Genomic DNA, 18,541 nt, shown 5'->3' with positions numbered 1-18,541 from the left:
GTTATCAGAGTTTGGCTGTGAGTCTGCCTTAAGTTTTCTGGTCATCAAAGCTGAAGGAAAGCATTTATAAGCATTTATTGCCTGACTGGTGGTATCCTTAGATGCCAGCTACTCTGGAGGCTAAAACGGCATCACTTGAGTTCACCAGTTCAAGACCACCCTGGGTAACATAGCAAGACCTGTGTGAAAAAAGCTCAAACTTATCAGTTTCTCTGAAGGATGGTTTCTGTCAGACCCCCTTGGAGATACCCAGAGGGAGACCCAGGAGGTCATATGGATGTGCAGCAGGGTGCCTTAAGTGTGACAGAGCACTGATGCCCATCCTGCCAGTTAACCAGGGTAGCTTTGTCCTGAGGTGAGGATAGCAGCCAAAGCTGCAGCCACCCCAAACATCACAAGTGGGGTGCTCAGACTTCCTCATAGGTTCCAGCACCCTGCCCCTCATAATGGGAGGCTCTGATTGGGCAGGTCAGGCCCCCCACTGATCCAAAGCTATGGTCTCAGAGCAGTAAAGTGGTAAAATTAGTTCTTACATGGACCAGGAAGAAACTCTCAAAATCTTAGGTCAAGCAGAAAGCCCCAGCCCAGCTTGTGTTCCAGGAAACAAGTGGGAAAAGGCAGCCCCAGGCAGGAGGCTGCTAAGCCTGAAGGTAAATGATGTAAGTGGTGGAAAGGGAAACTGTGATGTAGGCAGTTAAGAAAATGACAGTCTGTTGGGCGGTGGTGGTGTACACCTTTAATCCTAGCAAAGGCGGGCGATCTCTTGAGTTGGAGGACAGCCTGGTCTACAGAGTGAGTTCCAGGACAGCCAGGGCTACACAGAGAGATCCTGTCTCGAAAAACAAAACAGAGAATGTGGTGGAGCATATCTATAATCCCAGCCTATAAAAGGTGGAGGCAGGAGAATCAGGGGTTCAAGGCCAGCCTGTGAATGAAACAATAAAGAGATGACCTAGTAGTTGGACCGGGTGTGGCTCAGCTGTAGAACTAGCTTGCTTTCAGCCCAGGGGTCAGTACTCAGCATGGGTGGGACATAGGTCATAAAGTTGTTTTTGTTTTTTAAATTTTGAAATCATGTCACACTTACAGAAAAGTTATTTCAGTGATTCCCTTTGTAGAAGAGAGTCCAGCTCACGGTTGCCCATTTCACTTACCTGTCATTTCCATCTGGAGCATACCATGCTCTTTGGCTTTGTCATGACATGGACACTTTGTATCCAAGACCATTTTTTTTTGTTATTGCTGTTTTGTTTTGTTTGAGACAAGGTCTCACTATGTAAACCTGGCTAGCCTAGCACTCTATATGTAAATTGGCTAGCCTGAATCTTACAGACATCCTCCTGCCTCTGCATCCTGAATGCAGGAATTAATGGTGTATTTGGCTAAGACCATCGTTTAGTAATATACCCTTTAAGTGAGTGTGTTAGTAAGTCCTCTGATTAGACTTGTGCTGTAGCATGAGAGAGAGACCTAGTCCTTGATCCATGGGTTGCCTGACCATGGAGCTCCCTTGGTGCGAAGCCGTCATGGCAGTTTCACTTAGAAGATACTTCTCAATTATGTTACTATCCTGCCCTTTCAAGGTACTTTCCAATTTAGTTAGTTTGTTGATGTATAATAGTTGTTTTTCTTGACAGGGTCTACTGTGTATCAAAGGGTGACCTTGAACTCTGGTTCCCTCACCCAAGTGCTAGGGTGCCAGGTGTAGTGTGCGGTGCAGAGCTTCATGAGTGTGCATCGAGTACTCTACTGTCTGAGTTTCCTCCAAAGCCCTCTGATGTATTTATTGGATAGCTGTCAAAGCTTGTGTTTTGTGTTTCACTCAGTGGTTTCAAATCTGTTACTTATGTTACTGACTGGGATAAGGGGATACGTCTTGGCCACTGCATCCAATTGCCAAGTGAAAAGATACTGGCAGGGCAACACTTTCCAGCCAGTGGGTCAGGGAACAAGATATGGAAAACAAGGCTTGGACAAAGGACTGGTCCAGAGAGGTCGACTGCTGTTAGAGGAGCCAAGGATAGCTTCCTCGAGAGGGCAGGGTTTTCTCTGTGGGGCTCCATGTGGGGAGGTTGTGAGGAGGCTGTGCACAAAGACCTGGTGTAAACAGACTTCCTAGGACCACAGGAGAGGGACAGCAGAGGATGCGTCGTGGGATGTGGGAGATCATAAGTGAGGCCCTGACTCCAAAGTCAGATGAGTGAATGGTATGTGACGGGTAAAGGCTGATTGTGGCTGCTATAGTTGGGTAGTTAGCACAAGTTAATTCTAGATGGTGACACATGACGGAAAGCACCTGGCTGAAGAAGAGTGTCAACAGCAGAGATTGGGAGCCGTACAGCCTGGGCTTGTGGCCAGAGACAGGCAGAACGCTCCTAAGCTGTTCCGTTCTTTGTTGTAGCAGGGCGGAGGGTGGGATGCTGAGGGCTGAACATGAGTACACGACAGGCATCCTACCGCTGTCTCCTTCTCCTTGTTTTCTCTCTTCCTTTTTCTTCAGTTTGAGACTTTATAACTCTTGGTGGGCTGGAACTTGTGTAGACCAGGCTGGCCTCAAACAGAAGAGACCCACCTGCCTCTTGTAAGCATTTCGACGGATCCGATGGGATGGACAGGGATAGATTATGACACTCAGGAGCCAAGGAATACTGAGTGTTACAGCTTGGATGGAAACATATTCTGGCACTTGGAAGTCACAGAATACTGGGTGTTACAGCTTGGATAGAAAGGCATTCTGGAACTCGGGAGCCAAGGAATGCCTCAGGTCACAGTACACAGTAAACCAGTAAACATAGCAGCTTACAGCCCTGCTTCAGGGAGAGGCTCTCCTAGTGTATCAACTCTGCTCCTGCAGGAGAAAGCTTCCCCAGAAAAGTTGTTATATAGTTCTTCTCCAGTCCCCCAGGGATGGAGTGTAACAACTTTGCTTAGTCAGGGAAGGTTTCCCCAGGGAAGTGTTACAGCCCTGCTCCTATATAGCCCTGTTCCACTCTACTCTACCCAGGGTCATCTCTGCTCCTGCAAAAGAAGGTCTTACCCAAACCTCATTCAAAAGATTTATTGGGAGGGAAGAATCCAGGAGAGTGGCTGCCCTCTGCCAGGGTGGCGGAGAACAGCTTGGGTAGCACAAACAGCCACAAGGTGAACAGACACAGGATTTATATATGGATTCTTAGGGGGTGGGGTTTTCCAGGGTGGGGATTGGTTAGATTTCAATCCCTGAATTTAGGATGGCTAGCTTAGGGATTAGTTAGTTTTCTGCACAGGTCAGATTTGGCTCTGGTTTCAGGGCCAAAGTGTGTTTCTTTCACTCGTCCTTTTTAGCCTTTTGACTCTAGTTTTAGGGTCAGGTTGTGTTTCTTTCACTGGCTCTGATTTCAGGAACAAAGTGTATTTCTTTGGCACTGGTTTCAGGGTCAGGGTGTATTTCTTTGGTTCTGGTTGCAGTGTCAAAGTGTGTTTCTTTGGCTCTGCTCAGGGTGTGTTTCTTTGGCTGACCCTTTTCCCTACACTTCTGTGTCCCAAATGCTGGGACTAAAGGTGTCGCAGCATAGCATACATTAATGAAATACCGGCTCAGTCCTTTGGGCACACTGACCACATTTGAGTTGTACACTTGGCTCATGTGTTAGCATGTTGCACTTACCGGAATGAAGAAGGCCAGAGCCAGGTGGTCCTGGAGACAGGGAAGGAAGGACTCCCGGAAAGGTTGTGCCTCACTGACTAATGAATGCCGGATGGCCGGATGGGGCTTCACACCACAGAAAGCCACGAGTACCTGGGACAGCTGAGATCATCCATTTTTGGAATTTTTCGAGTTGTTTAAAAAATGTTGCCTTCACGTTCCTGTTGATTCTGGCTGGCTGGGTTGCTTCTGCTGCCATAGAATTCTCACACAATGCAGCCTTTATACCTCAGCCCTAGGTAAGGAGGGTTAGGTCCCTGTCTTCCCCATGGGGGAAGAGGTGCAGCAGGAGGCTGTCTTCAGGCCTGAGGGCTCTCTTTGAAGGTCACTGATGGACTATCTTAAGGTTTGCAGAGCTATGTCCGACTCACTGGCTAAGCAGAAAAAAAAGCCTTGCTCTTGTGAGCTCAGTGATAGTCTTAGCTGCCTGTTCCTGCCAGCTGGGTATGAAGGAGGGCTGTGTGGCTGGTTCAGAAAATGTCTCCGACTGTCTATAATGCCTCTGGACATTCCTTCTCTCTGAGGGAAGCCTACGCCTCCAGCCAAACAATACAAGGCCCAGCAGCAAAGACATTAGCAATTGGCCCTGCCAACATTTTTCCCTCATAACCCCTTCCAAAACACTGTGCCCTGCAGAGAACCCCAGTATCCCCCCTCTCAGGGACCTCCTTGTGGCATGAGTTGAAGATGTGTCCCCAGAGCTTGTTTTCTTACACTCTGAAGAAGGTGTTTGGAACCAGACCCGGCTATGGGTGCTGGAAGGCAGAAGATAAAAGCTGTCTAGGGCAGCAAGGGTTCTGAACGTCGGGGAATGCCAGGGAGAAACTAGAGAGAATTTTCCATCCCATTCGCAGCCTTTCCCCAACCTGCCTCCAAATAGTCTCCATTCATCTTTGTGTCCTAAATGTCACTTTGCCAGGACTGGGGCTGCGGATCCATGTAAGTGTCCAGGTATCCCTCAGCTTAGCCAGTGCAGGACAGGCAGCCTGCCATCCCGGAGAGGGGCCAGGCAGGGCATCGATCTGGGAGCATCTCCAGGTCCTCCTGCTCCTGTTTGCTGTACAACCTCCAACGGTCTGTTCTTCTCCCATCATGGATCTTTTGTCGGAAGAATGGCATTGTAAGAATCAGGTGTAGCGGTGGGGGTGAGCTCTCTAGACTGCAAAGCACCCTTCTCGGTCTCTGAGTACCTGTAGAGACCACACATTTGGGTGCAGAGAACTTCTTATGCTGACAGATTAATGGCGGTGCCACAAACGGAGGGTTTGGCTCACAGCCATTCACATTTTACGGCTTGAGTTTGTGCGTTTACTCGGTGATCAAGGTCTAAGAACCGTGAGATGCCTACCTTGTCCTCGCTGTTCTCACAGTGTCTCTCCATCCCTGCTCAGTGAAGAAGGACTGAGTGATGTCTTCTGTCCCACAGCCTTGGTGGTGGTGGCAGTGGGCAGATGATGTGACAGGGTCTCTGCCTTTTTGATTATCCCTTAGGCAGGTGGCCGCATTCTGTAGCCAAGCCTTCCCAGCCTGGAGTTGTTCCTCTGAGGCATTCCCTTGGTCTTTGCTGTGTTTGCTGCATTTGGATGCTGAGAAGGGAGACTGAGGACACAATGTGTGTTCTGGCTTCTTGGTGACACTGCCGTGGACCACCAGAGCAGGTGTGTGCAGAGGCTGCAGCTGTGCCGTGGTGTGGATTCTTATATGGAAAGGGAAGCCACCATGTAGGGGTTGAGATGGTGGGTGTGGGGCATGTGGATGGGAGTTAGTCCCAGTGGTAAAGATGTGTGTTCCTTGGTGAGTGATGTTGAGTAAGAGGTGTGTGATTCACTTAGTCCTCTAGTGAGGACTAAATCATCACTTGGGGCTGGAAGAAGCTTCCAGACAAGACCTCCCAGCAGCTCCTACTCAGCGCTCCTTCCCTCGGGAACTGGTCCTGGTCCCCAGTTCTTCCTGTTTCACACCCTGTCAGGGTTCTGTCCTTAACCGGTAAATTCAGGCTCTCAGCATCTCCAGCCCTTTGGGGTCAGAGACTTGCTTTGACTTTTGCAGCTTGACCTGCTGGGACGCCTCTCGAAGATGGTCACAGAAACACATGTGAGCCCCTCCTTCTGCTGTGTCCTAAACTGAGGGTCACCAGGCTCCTCGAGTAGCTAGCTGTAAATGTGACTCAAGCATTTTTTTTTTTTAGGATGTAAAACTGCTTTTGAAAATGCCTTGTTAACTACCCGTGACAGCCGCCCACAGCCCTGCCTGGTGGTATGGGTGGGTGTTTGAAAGAAAGCCATGCCCTGGGACCTCCTCCTGTGTGTGGCTTTGACCCGGGATGGGGTCCTCTCGTTGGGGTTTGGTGCTCGGTGGCCAGCTGTTTTCCCTCCTGGATCCTCATACACACCCATTGCTTGTTCCAACGCCTGCAGTAAAGCTCGTGGGAGTGCCATGACTGTAGAACCCTCAGCTGCTTTCTCTACTCTGAATGGACCCCTTTCATCAGAAAATGCTGGGACAAGGGCCTTTTAAAGTCAAAATATCAGAAAAAGACAAGGGCCTCGAGAGCCACTTGCTCTTTGGGTGGGACCATCATCCGAGGAGGGACTCCACTGCTGCCCTGGAAAGCCCCGCTACGTCCACTGTGCCTCGTGGACGGCTGGGTCTCTTCAGGCACCGTCTGCCTCAGCAGGATTACTACGGATGTGAATGCCGCTGCCATGGAACTTTTTTATCTTTCTGACTTCTGTGTCTTCCTTCGGCCAACCCCATACCTCTGCCGCTCAGAGGTGTCCAGCCCACATTAGTACGTAAGCCACGGATGGCACCCTGTCTGTGAGAGCCGGGGCTTGGGGATTGAAGACTGTGTTTGTCTCCCCTGCACAGTCTTCCCGAGGGTAGCAGGCAGTGTCAGAACTGTGCTGAGGAGATAAAAGCCTGAAGCAAGGCTGGGGGGAGCAGTTGAGACTTCCTAGGGTAGTGGAGGAGGGTGCTGCCTCCGTCTGGCTCGGAATTTCTGTAACTCTTAGGACTCCAAAATCTCTGGGATGGATGGCTGGTGGGTTGTCATGCATCCTTGCCCTGGGTACCCAGAGAAAGGTGTGTGCTGTTACTGACATGGGTGTCTGAGAGGGTTCTGTTGGGGGGCACTGGGGTCTCTGGTCACAGGGACATAGGGTCTTGAGCCTCTTGGTATCAGGAGCTCAGCATAGGAAAGCCAGGTATGGACTGTCCATTTCTGGCAGGGTTCTTCAGCCACCTGTGGACACCAGAGGCTGCGTCAGCAGTGGCCCAGGACACAGCCTAGAAGCCAGGCCATGAAGGAGCTTCATCTTGTCTGTGGTCTCCCATCCTCCCCACAGCATCCTGGACTCAGCCTGAGGGTCATCTCGGCCGCCAGTGTTCTGCTGTTTCCTGTATATTTCCAGGACACAGGGGACCTTGCAGCCCCCAGAGCAGTGGGGCTCCCTGCAGCATTCAGGGTGGCTTTTGACAGTAACTGAGGTGGTTCCAGGACCCCAGTGGACCCCATGGGTGGAGGGGAAGGCCCCTTCTTATCAGACAGAGGAACAACTGACTGCTGAGCAGGTCACAGGGTGAGCGGAGCCTGCTCTTTGTCATTGTTCCCTTTTTTTCCCAAAGGAAATACAAGGGAAACCAAGGGGAATTTTTGCTCTTGGTTTCCAAGGCAAAGGTCACTGTTCATGGCTGGCTGTTTCCAGCATGCTCTGGTTTCTGGTCAGTCTGAGGTTTTGTTTCTTGTTTTTTTTTTTTTTCAAATTAGTGAACAAAAGGAGTTGATGTTGCCTTGAAAATTAACTCTGCAGCTGCTTTGATCAACTGATGGTTGTTTTAAATTTCCTGGGCTTGGCTCTTGAGATTTGGGTGGGTATAGTGGATCAGAATAGCTCCTGAAAGCTTAGTCGTAAAAATGAGTAGGAAAGGGTTGGGGAGGGGATTCTACAGCCGGATAGGAGGAGACAGCACGCCTCTCACCTGCAGGGCATCTCCTAAGAGCGAGCACACCTCTCTTCCTGGGGAGGGAGTGAGACCGCAGAGATCCCTGTCTGTTTATAATCCAGGCTTCTCCAGTGCAGGTGTGTGGCAGCCTTGGGTGGGAAGGTGCAGCGGAGGGTGAGGATATGAAGATGATCCTCCTGGGTGAGTCTGTGGCACGGGGCGTTGCGGCATGGGGCGTTGCACGGCCCGTTGGCCCGTTGTCAGCGTTCAAAGGTTGGTGTTTGAGATGGCTGGCCTTATTAGTTCATTCATAGTTGAACACTCTTTTTAACATGAGTCTTTTTTTTCAACTTATGACTGGCTTCTTTTTATTTTATATGCATTGGTGTTTTGCCTGCGTGTATGTCTGTTGGAAGGGTGTCAGATCCCCTAGAACTGCAGTTAGAGGCAGTTGTGACCTGCTCTGTGGGTGCTGGGAATTGAAGCTGGGTCCTCTGGAATCACAGCCAGTGCTCTTAACCTCTGAGCCATCTCTCCAGCCACTTACTATGAGAACTCAGTGAGGAAAAGTTCCGATTTTATTATGACTCCACTGTCACAGAAGCCAAGTTATCTGAGAAGTCGCTGTCTGCATACATGCCCCAATGATGTTTTCTTAGCACTTAGAATGGCATGCTAGAGTTAGCTTGCTTTGAGTCTTGATAGCCAGACTGGCTTGAATTCATAGTCCTGCCTTTTGAGGACTGAAATGGAGACGGTGTAACCACCCCCAATTTCATCCACAGGGTTCTTTAATTCTAGATGATAATGTTTAGCCACTAACACTGGGTATCAGAGATGAGCTTGCCTTTTGTAGATAATATCTTCCATTTCCCCAGGAATTCTTAAATTCAAGTTTTTGTTTTTGTTTGTTGGTTGTTTTTTTTGTTTTTTTGTTTTTTGCTTTGCTTTGTTTTTTGAGACAGGGCCTCTCTGTGTAGCCTTGGCTGTCCTGGAACTCATTTGGCAGACCAGGCTGACCTCAAACTCACAGAGATCCTCTTGCCTCTGCCTGTGCTGGGACTAAAGGTGCGTGTCACCACCACCTACCTGAAGACTTTTTTTTTACTGTGTGTGTGTGTGTGTGTGTGTGTGTGTGTGTGTGTGTGTGTGTGTGGTCTTTTGTCTGCGTTAGTGATTGCACCATGTGTATGCTGTGCCCTCAGAGACCAGAAGAGGATGTGGGCTCCTCTGGAACTGGAGTTACAGGTGGTTGATAACTGCCATATGGGTGCTGGGAACTGAACCTGGGTCCCCTGGAAGAGCAGCCAGGGCTCTTAACCACTGAGCCATCTCTCCAGCCCCTGAGGGAAGAAAATTGTTAGTCAGATTATAAGTGAAAAATTGCAAGAATGTGTTTTGTTGATGTTTGGCTTTTGTGGTTTGTTGTGGTTTTGTTCCTTCTCTGCCCTTGTGCATCCTAGCCTTATTACATGGAGCATGGATGGGGGTGGGGGGGTGCGTGTGTGTGTGTGTGTGCGCGCGCGTGTGTGTGAGTGCGTGTGTGTGTGAGTGTGTGTGAGTGTGTGTGAGTGTGTGTGTGAGTGTGAGAGAGAGACAGAGGTGGGTGTGAGGGTGCATGTGTGTGTGTGTGAGAGAGAGAGAGACAGGTGGGTGTGAGGGTGCATGTGTGTGTGTGTGTGAGTGTGTGTGTGTGAGTGTGTGTGTGAGTGTGAGAGAGAGACAGAGGTGGGTGTGAGGGTGCATGTGTGTGTGTGTGTGAGAGAGACAGAGGTGGGTGTGAGGGTGCATGTGTGTGTGTGTGAGAGAGAGAGAGAGAGAGACAGAGGTGGGTGTGAGGGTGCATGTGTGTGTGTGTGCGTGTGTGTGAGTGTGTGTGTGTGTGAGAGACAGAGGTGGGTGTGAGGGTGCATGTGTGTGTGTGTGTGTGAGAGAGAGAGAGACAGAGGTGGGTGTGAGGGTGCATGTGTGTGTGTGTGTGCGTGTGTGTGTGTGTGTGAGAGAGAGAGACAGAGGTGGGTGTGAGGGTGCATGTGTGTGTGTGTGAGAGAGAGAGACAGGTGGGTGTGAGGGGTGCATGTGTGTGAGAGAGAGAGACAGAGGTGGGTGTGAGGGTGCATGTGTGTGAGAGAGAGAGACAGAGGTGGGTGTGAGGGTGCATGTGTGTGTGTGTGTGTGTGAGACAGAGGTGGGTGTGTGAGGGGTGCATGTGTATGTGTGTGTGTGTGTGTGAGAGAGACAGAGGTGGGTGTGAGGGTGCATGTGTGTGTGTGTGAGAGAGAGACAGAGGTGGGTGTGAGGGTGCATGTGTGTGTGTGTGTGTGTGTGTGAAAGACAGAGGTGGGTGTGTGAGGGGTGCATGTGTGTGTGTGTGAGAGAGACAGAGGTGGGTGTGGGGGGTGCATGTGTGTGTGTGAGAGAGAGGTGGGTGTGTGGGGTGCATGTGTGTGTGTGTATGAGAGAGACAGAGGTGGGGGTGTGGGGGGTGTCAGTAGGGATTAATCCTGGTGTCTTTTGTATGTTAGTCAAATGTGTGTGTGTGTGAGAGACAGAGGTGGGTGTGTAGGGGGTGCATGTGTGTGTGTGTGTGTGTGTGAGAGACAGAGGTGGGTGTGTAGGGGGTGCGTGTGTGTGTGTGTGTGTGTGTGAGAGAGAGAGAGACAGAGGTAGGTGTGTAGGGGGTGCATGTGTGTGTGTGTGTGTGAGAGAGACAGAGGTGGGGGTGTGGGGGGTGTCAGTAGGGATTAATCCTGGTGTCTTGTATGTTAGTCAAATGCTCTATCACGCAGTGTTCCTAAGGACACAGACAAGCTGGCAGACATGGTCTGTGTCTTCCCTGGAGGGACTGCACCAGGAAGTGGTTACTGGGCTGAAAGTTGTGGGGAGGCAGCGTATGAGAGCGGGAGTGTTAGAAGCAAAGACCAACTGTGCAGGTTCAGAGTGAGCGGTCACCATCTGCTGCGATGGTGTCTCTGTGTCACACCAAGAGCCTTGCCGCTTTCTGTAGGAAGGGTCTGTTGGCCTGGGGCAGCGCACCTGAAACCACATTTGCTCCTGAGAACTGCGGCAAGAGCCTCGCTGTTTCTGCATGTCGTAGGCCGTTTGTCGGCCCTCAGTGTTCCCTCTGCAGCGTGTCTTGCCTGTTTCTCTGAGAAATCACTCTAACCCAGCTCTGGTTTTGTTCTTCCCAGCTTGAGCGAGAGCTTTTTCATGGTGAAAGGAGCAGCCCTCTTCCTACAGCAGGGAAACAGCCCTCAGGGCCAGCGCGGCCTTCAGCACCCTCATAAGCATGCAGGTACGGAAGTGTTGATGCTCTTAAGTTGGGACCGTTTCTGTGCCTCAGGAGAACCTTCCACAGTTGGAGGGAAGTCGCTTGCTGGGTCTCACGGCCAGGGAAGCAGTGTCTCATGTGTTTGTAGTGACCAGCACAGCAAAGATTCCCTGTGTGTTTTCCATCAGTTAATACCTCAGTTTAAGCCGGGCATTGGTGGCACATGCCTCTAATCCCAGCACTCGGGAGGCAGAGGCAGGTAGATCTCTGTGAGTTTGAGGCCAGCCTGGTCTACAAGAGCTAGTTCCAGGACAGCCTCCAAAGCCACAGAGAAACCCTGTCTCGAAAAACCAAAAAAAACAAAAAAACAAAAAAAAACCTCAGTTTATACAGTGCGACCTGACCAGATGGGCCAGCCTGCATCACAGCTATAAACTGTCCCTTTGAAAATGGCCTCCGAGGTTCTTTTTTTTTTTTTTTTTTTTTTTTTTTTTTTTTGGGTTTTATGAGACAGGGTTTCTCTGTATTGTTTTGGAGGCTATCGGTCCAGCCTGGCCTCGAACTCACAGAGATCCGCCTGCCTCTGCCTCCCGAGTGCTGGGATTAAAGGCGTGCACAACCACCGCCCGGAGCCTCCGAGGTTCTTTATATCTCACCTGAGCATGAAGGCACCCCTTTGGCTGTACCCTGAGCGGTTATGTGACAGGATGTCTTTATCCTATAATGGCTACCTTTTGGAAAGGACAGAAGTAATAGAGTTTGGGTCAAATTGAATAATAATGTAGGCCCAAAAACAGACTAGTAAAAATGCCTGTCAAGTACGAAGGCTGGATTTCTTAGGCTCTAGAAATGAAGCCAAATTGAAGATGGAATTCAAGAGGCATCTGTGTACAAGGGGCTTTGCAACAGGTCATGGCCCTGGGGTCCTTCTGAGGGAGTCTGCTGGGGTCTGAATGTCCACATGGTAGGGAGGCCCCTCTGCCTTTTAGAAGAGCTGGGAGATGGCACAGCTGATAAAGCCCTTGCTTCAAGAGTAGGACCTGAGTTCAGATCCCAAGATCCCATGTAGGAAGGGCCAGGCGTGATGGTACACATTTGTAATCTGGTGGTGGAGACAGGTGGACCCTGAGACCTCCCTGGCCAGCTAACATAGCTGATGATGCTGCAGGCCTCTGAGAGGTCCTGTCACATACAAAAGGTGAAAACTCCTGGTGAGCCAAGATTGGCCCCTGGCCTCCACAGACACATACACACCTGTAGTGGGCATCGTGTGCCAGCTTTTCCAGTAGGTGGCACATACGAGCTGTTGTGATCGTCACCGCGGTGATGTGCAGTGTGATAAAGCTACAAGTAGCCATCACTTCTGCGTCTAGTGGTGTCTGTAGCAAATACAGCAACTGGAAGCTTAGGCTTTGTTTTGAGTGTGAAACTTGTCCCTACCGTGAGTGAGCTGGGGCAGCAAGTACGAAGCCACTTTGCATCAGACCCTGGAAAGCTCATCTGTGTGTCCCTTGAATGAACACAGTCAGGAAGACAGTCACTGGCTCGTTGGGTTTTCTTTCCTTGAAGCCTGGGACCAGTGATGAGCCTGGGAAGGCAGAGAAGCCACTAGCTGGCCTGGGGTGGCCAGAAAATGGCTTTGCTCTGTTCCCTTTGCCTATTGCCTCCCTCACCAGCGTGGAGAGTAATCAGAGGGTTAATTTTATGGGGTTGGGTCAGGTTCAGCCAGCCAGTCAGTGTAGGGTCTTGCACTCCAGACTTCCGCTCTCTGATCTGTATGTGGATGTGAGGCTGGGATGGATACCAGCAGTTTATTTATGCGCCAAATGCCTTTCTCATTTGGACATTTATCAGACATGGGGGTGGGGTTACTTTCATCTCTGACTTGGGGTGGTTGGTGGGAGGACCCAGGCAAACAAAGAACCAGCCCTTGGTGGCTGTGCATCTCTGTGGCATTGGAGCCCTGGTGGGTTCTTAAGAGAAATCAGAGCAGGGAACTCCCAGTGTGAGCTGGCGTCTCCAGAGCAGTCCTGGCAGGAGGGAGGCTGTGTTCACACTTGTCAGGTCCCGTTACGGGAAAGATCAGATAGGAGGCACTGTGGCCTTTTCTGTCTGCATTTTGCCAATCTTATTTATTGTGGGAAAAACACTTAGCTGTGCCCTCCCACCTAGAAAGGCAGGTTCCTAAAAGCCTTGTTTCCTCTAAGAGAGAGGAAGTGTCGTTTAGACGTCACACGTCCATGCCTTAAAAGGGCAACGTGCTTTTGTAGCAGGCACAGTGACTGTGGTTTTCTGGGGCATTCGCTTATGTAAGCAGCGTTGTCCTTCAGGGTTCCCAGTGTGGAGAGAATGTTTCCCAGTGTTGCTGCTTCACTCTGGGCATGGAACCCAGGGCTGTACACATGCTAGGCAAGTGCTACACCATGGAGCTATATATACCCTCAGCTCCATATAGTGTCATTAAAATAAAACTAAAAACATCATTGGGTTTCTTCAGAGCTCTGCACACAATTGGAAAGGGTGACTCTACTGAGTTACTTCTCACAGATGGACCTTTCCCCAGAGGGCACAAGGGCCTCAGGGCGTGGAAAGGCAGAACAGGGATCCTACATCTACTTCAGCAACACTGCACCCTGTCACAGCAGCAACACTCTGGAACACCCTGCCATCCCCCCCCAGTGAGCTTGCCACCTGGCCCTGTGCACTCTCCAGACCCCAACCAAGGGGGACTTCTCAGAGAAGTTCCCATCCCACCCTAAGACGGTTGTGAGTTTGAAGCCAGACTGGATTAAGTAGACTCGGTATCCAAAAAAGGGAACAGAGTGCGTCTGGAGAGAGAGCTCAGTGGTTAAGGGCGAGTGTTGCTTTTGCAGAGGACCCAAGTTCAGTTTTCAGCATTCTTGTTGGGCAGCCCACAACCACCTGTAACTCTAGTTCCAGAGGATCTGACATCTCTTCTGGACTCTGCCGGCAACCTCATGTAAACATACACATACCCCCACCACACACGTACACATGTTTATGCAGGCAAAACACCAATGCACATAAAATTATAAAAAATAAAATAAAAACTGCTTTCTCTGGTTGGAAATGACTATCTTTTCACTTAGCAATAAAGAAAAAAAGAACACATTAATAGTTTCTTTTTTATGAAAGGAGAGCCTGGCGGTGGTGGGACACACCTTAAATCCCAGCACTTGGGAGGCAGAGGCAGGAGGATCTCTGTGAGTTCAAGACCAGCCTGGTCTACAGGCTCCAAAGCTACAGAGAAACCCTCTCTCGAAAAAAAAAGAAAAAAAAGAAGAAGAGGGAAAAGAAAGAAAGGAGACTGATAGATTTCTTTTTCCTCACATAATTTCTCTGGATACCCAGCATGCAACTGTTGTCTGTGGCCAGATAGACTCCCCACCCCCATCCACCTGATACAGAAGTAACATCTGGCCTGTGTAGAAAATGTTTGAAGAGGACAGATGACACTCTGTCTTTTTCCTTATAGTTCAGCCTTTAGCAGATGCCTCCGCAGCCATGACCAGGGAGTGTTTGCTTGGATGTGATGACATCCTCCTGTGGGCCCATGTGTGTTTTCCAAATTCTTTGTCGAAAATACTGCTGACCACTGTGTTACCCCTGCCCTTGGGATCGACCTTCCCCTTAAATCTCTCCTTGTTGGCTCCACAGGGGACCTGCCCCAGCACCTCCAAGTGATGATCAACCTTCTACGCTGTGAAGACAGAATCAAGCTGGTGAGAGCCGAGGGTTGTCTTCAGATGTAGCTGGAGTCCTCCTCTGTCATGATCCCTCCTCTCACGCTGCTGACCAAAGCCAGGGCGCTGGAGTGCCCCTCAGTGGTAGAGCTGTCATTGGGCTATATGATGCCCTGGGTTCTATGCCTGGCACCCCAAAGCGGCCAGCAGAGATGGCAGGTCTTTGTGGCACCTGTGCTAAACGTACATTTCACTTGTGTCCCCACTGCACGCAGTTGGCTCTCCCTAGTGCCAGGCACACACTCTGGTCCTACTCACAAGCACTTAGTTTTCATTCTTCGCTGATTTGTGGGTGGGTGGGTCAAGAACTAAAAGCCTTTGGTCTTGGTTTGGTGGACAGAAGAAGAGAGCAAACCATCGAGGTGACCCCCTTGTCCACAGGCTGTACGCCTAGAGAGCGTCTGGACCGACCGTGTCCGCTACATGGTTGTGGTGTACACCAGCGGGCGCCAGGACACCGAGGAGAACATTTTGCTGGGAGTTGACTTTTCCAGTAAGGAGAGGTGAGTCTCGGGGTGGCATTTCCCATCAGAGCAGGAGATGGGCCACTGTTGGCAAAAGGCTTTCCTCGAGTCCTGGGGTGAGTCCATCTGGAAGATGGGGGGCCACCAAGGCTCTGAGATTAGGGCGTGCTCTTCCAGCTCTCACTCCCCTGCCTCTGTGCGCCCCCTGGAGAATGCACGCTGCTCAGAGTGGCAGAAGGGGGCATGTGACTGGCCTCTGTTACTCTGCCTGGGTAGTTAGAGAAAGGTGTTTATTTGGCTTGCTGTGTCCGAGGCTGCAAGTCTAATGGGAGGCCTCTCTTTGGCCGTGAGGGTGACATTACAGTAGTGGGGGCACATGCAGGAGGGATCCCATGGCGAGACAGGAAGCCAGCTGCAGCGGGAGCTAGGCTAAGCCAGCTCTAATTCCTTCTGAGGGTGAAACCCGGCGCCATCTCCCTCCAGGTCTCAGTCCTAAGTGTACCACTCCCTCGGTGCTGCAGATTTGGGGACCCAGTTTCTATAAAGATTTGGGGGAGCCCTCAAACTTGTAAAGGCATCCCACACAGGGATGCTTCCTGAGGGTGTGACAGCAACAGTGAGCATCAAAGGATAAGCTGGCGACAGCCAGAAGGATGCCTCCCAGACAGACGGCTCGTGCAGGGAGATGTGTTGGGAGGCCTTGTGTGAAGTGCCGGTCCAATGGTGATCGTCTGTAGAACGGCGTTGTGGTTTTTTTTATTTTTTTAATTTATTTATTTTTCAGTTTAAATTTAGATAAGAAACAAGGTTGCTTCACAAGTCAGTACCAGGTCCCTCTCCCTTTCCCTCCCCTCCTCCCGTGCCCTCCCCCCAAGCCCCCATTATCCCCTCATTTCCGCAGGGAGGGTGAGGCTCTCCATGGGGGTGTCCATAGTCTGTCATTTCATATAGGGCAGGGCCTAGACCCTCCCCCAAGAGTTCAGGGTGAGAGTGCACCTCACATTGTTGAATGGGACTCCAAAGTCCGTGTGTATACTTGGGATGGGTACTGATCTGCTGCCCAAGGCTCAATAGATTCCCTAGGCCTCCTCACTGACACCCACATTCAGGGGGTCTTGATCAGTCCCATGCTGGATTCCCAGGCTGATGCCTGGGATTTGGCATTGTGTTTTTGACATGTCCTTGTGCAAAATCTCTAAGGCTTGCAGTTCCCCAGGACTGGAGGCCACGTACATTCCATCGTGACCCTAGCATGGCATGAAATGACGGGTACATGTGGGAGGTCGTTGCAAGCCCTAGATCTTCACCCATGACCCTACTCGTTGATAAGTGGATGGGGTTTTGTCCTACCCTGTGTAGGAGGGAACAGGCTAGGCCTCAGGTCACCCGAGATGCCACAGCACAGACTGTGCTTAGCACAGAAGGATCGTTTCACCACCAGGAAGGTGAGCGGGTTAGCAATGATACTGAGCCAGGCTTCTGTGAGAGCATAAGCAGGTGACTGGTGCCAAGATGGGCTTTAAGGTCCTGTAGGCAGCATGGCGAGGTCGGGTGTGCGGGCAGCAGGTGGACCTGAATCGTGCTTCCGGCAGAGTCAGTCGCAAGAAGAAAGTCCCAGAGGTCACATGACCGCAGTTGGGTCTTCTTGTGACTAAGCCGCTGTGTCATAGGCTGGTGACCAAGACTGTTCTGCTTGTTGCGTGTGAATGAAAACAAAGGGAGGGATGAGTTCACTTTGTGACTCTTCTTCCCGTGCCTCCTGGCATCGTGAGAAAGTTTGCTGTGGCACAAGGAAGGGAGGAACTCTGGGGGGGCGCATGTGTGTGTGTGTGTGCACCTGTGTATGTGATTGTGTGTGTATCTGTGTGTGACTGCGTCTGTGTGTAAAACTCACCATCCCCCTGCTTCAGCTTTTCAGGATAGGGCATTAGCGTTTGGAAGTGTCCAAGTTACGGTTTCTCAGATGATGGCCCAGCCCTGTAGGAATCTTCCAGGACAGAAATTTTTCTCACCACATGGAGATCATTCTGGTAACCTATTCCCGTCCTGAACAGGGGCCTGTCTCCTGTAGCCTGTACCCCTATGTAGTAGTAGTTTCCCATCAGACTGCCAGCTTGCCAATAATGACTTTGAGACTTATTATTAATTATGAAAGCTCAGCTTAGCTTAGACTTGACCCACTAGCTCTTAGCTCTTATAACTTATAAGTTAACCTGTTTTTATTAATCTATGTTCTGTCACGTCCTGCCCATCCTGCTCTGTGTCTCTTCCCATCTCTGGGGTGCCTAGATTCCTCTCTCTCTCTCTCTCTCTCTCTCTCTCTCTCTCTCTCTCTCTCTCTCTCTCTCTCTCTCTCTCTCTCTCTTCCTCCCTCCTTCTGCCCAGAAGTCCCACCTATACTTACTGTCTAGCTATTGGCTGTTCAGGTTTTTTGGGGGGGGGGGATTTGGTTTTTTGAGACAGGGTTTCTCTGTGTATAGCCTGTAGACCAGGCTGGCCTCGAACTCACAGAGAATCACCTGCCTCTGCCTCCCAAGTGCTGGGATTAAAGGCGTGCGCCACCACCACCCAGTTGTCTACTGGACTGTGAGCACTGTGAGGGGTTTCGACCCCCAAACACTGTATCATCCCAAAGCCCTTCCTTATAATGAATGCTGACCTTGTGGTAGCTGCATCATGTAAGCCACTTCCAGTCAGCCATCAGCTTCTCTGTAGAGTTTGGCATCTCTCAGGGTCATGTGGAGAATGGAGGGGTGGGAAGGGACAGCTAGAATCCCGGTGCCATCTGCTGGCCCTTCCGAGCAGTTCTCTTTCGTGAAGCCCTGGCTACCACTGCTCTGTTCTGGTTGCTGTGGCGCAGGAGCAAAGTCCAAGAATGGCATCTCGTGACCTGAGGAATCAGCGCCGTACAGCACTGTGTCTGTCTCTCCCAATATTTGCAGTTCTCATGTGCATTTTATGTGCGTTTACCCATTCGGGGACAAGTCTGTGCACTTGTTAGTCCTTCTCACGTGCTGGGGTGCCGCTGTGTCACAAGAGACGTGGCCTGTGCGGTTGTGGTCCAAGACGTGCTCACGTGCAACCCGCTTCCTGCCTCCAGCTGCCGTCTGTGGGCTCCTGTCCCCATTCCCACCCATTCTGATGTGTCCTGCCTTTCCTTTGTTCTAGCCTTGGTTCTCACGGGTCCCTCGCTCCCTGTGGTCATCTTGCCTCTGCTGGGTGTCCAGAGTCTCCCTATCTAGGCCCTGAGCTATAGATACAGCCTGGCTGCAGGGTCAACCCCGGGGCAGTTGTAGGTCTCTACAGATCTGGAGAAATGGCTCAGAGGTTAAGAGCACTGGTTGCTCTCCCAGAGGTCCTGAGTTCAATTCCCAGCCCCCACATGGCTGCTCATAACTGCCTTATGACTGTA

At 50.8% G+C, this 18,541-nt stretch overlaps 1 protein-coding gene across 4 annotated transcripts in view; it reads left to right on the top strand.

Moving 5' to 3' along the window:
• The window catches only part of Ssh1 (slingshot protein phosphatase 1), a 54,899-nt gene that overhangs the window by 13,057 nt on the left and 23,301 nt on the right, over nucleotides 1–18,541 (top strand). For 2 of the 4 annotated variants that reach the window (XM_005078930.4, XM_040731191.1), the window contains 3 exons: nucleotides 10,822–10,925; nucleotides 14,580–14,644; nucleotides 15,047–15,168. In XM_005078930.4, the coding sequence (XP_005078987.1) occupies nucleotides 10,822–10,925; nucleotides 14,580–14,644; nucleotides 15,047–15,168 (291 nt within the window). Of the gene's footprint in view, nucleotides 1–7,627; nucleotides 7,768–7,844; nucleotides 7,904–10,821; nucleotides 10,926–14,579; nucleotides 14,645–15,046; nucleotides 15,169–18,541 lie in introns of those variants that run through there. The other 2 variants (XM_040731190.1, XM_040731188.1) reach the window with 2 other exon arrangements.

Source organism: Mesocricetus auratus, unplaced genomic scaffold, assembly GCF_017639785.1.
Source record: "Mesocricetus auratus isolate SY011 unplaced genomic scaffold, BCM_Maur_2.0 Super-Scaffold_100025, whole genome shotgun sequence".
NCBI classification, from domain to species: domain Eukaryota; kingdom Metazoa; phylum Chordata; class Mammalia; order Rodentia; family Cricetidae; genus Mesocricetus; species Mesocricetus auratus.
Note: the sequence above shows the minus strand (reverse complement) of the source record. Positions and strands in the feature narration are given on the sequence as shown.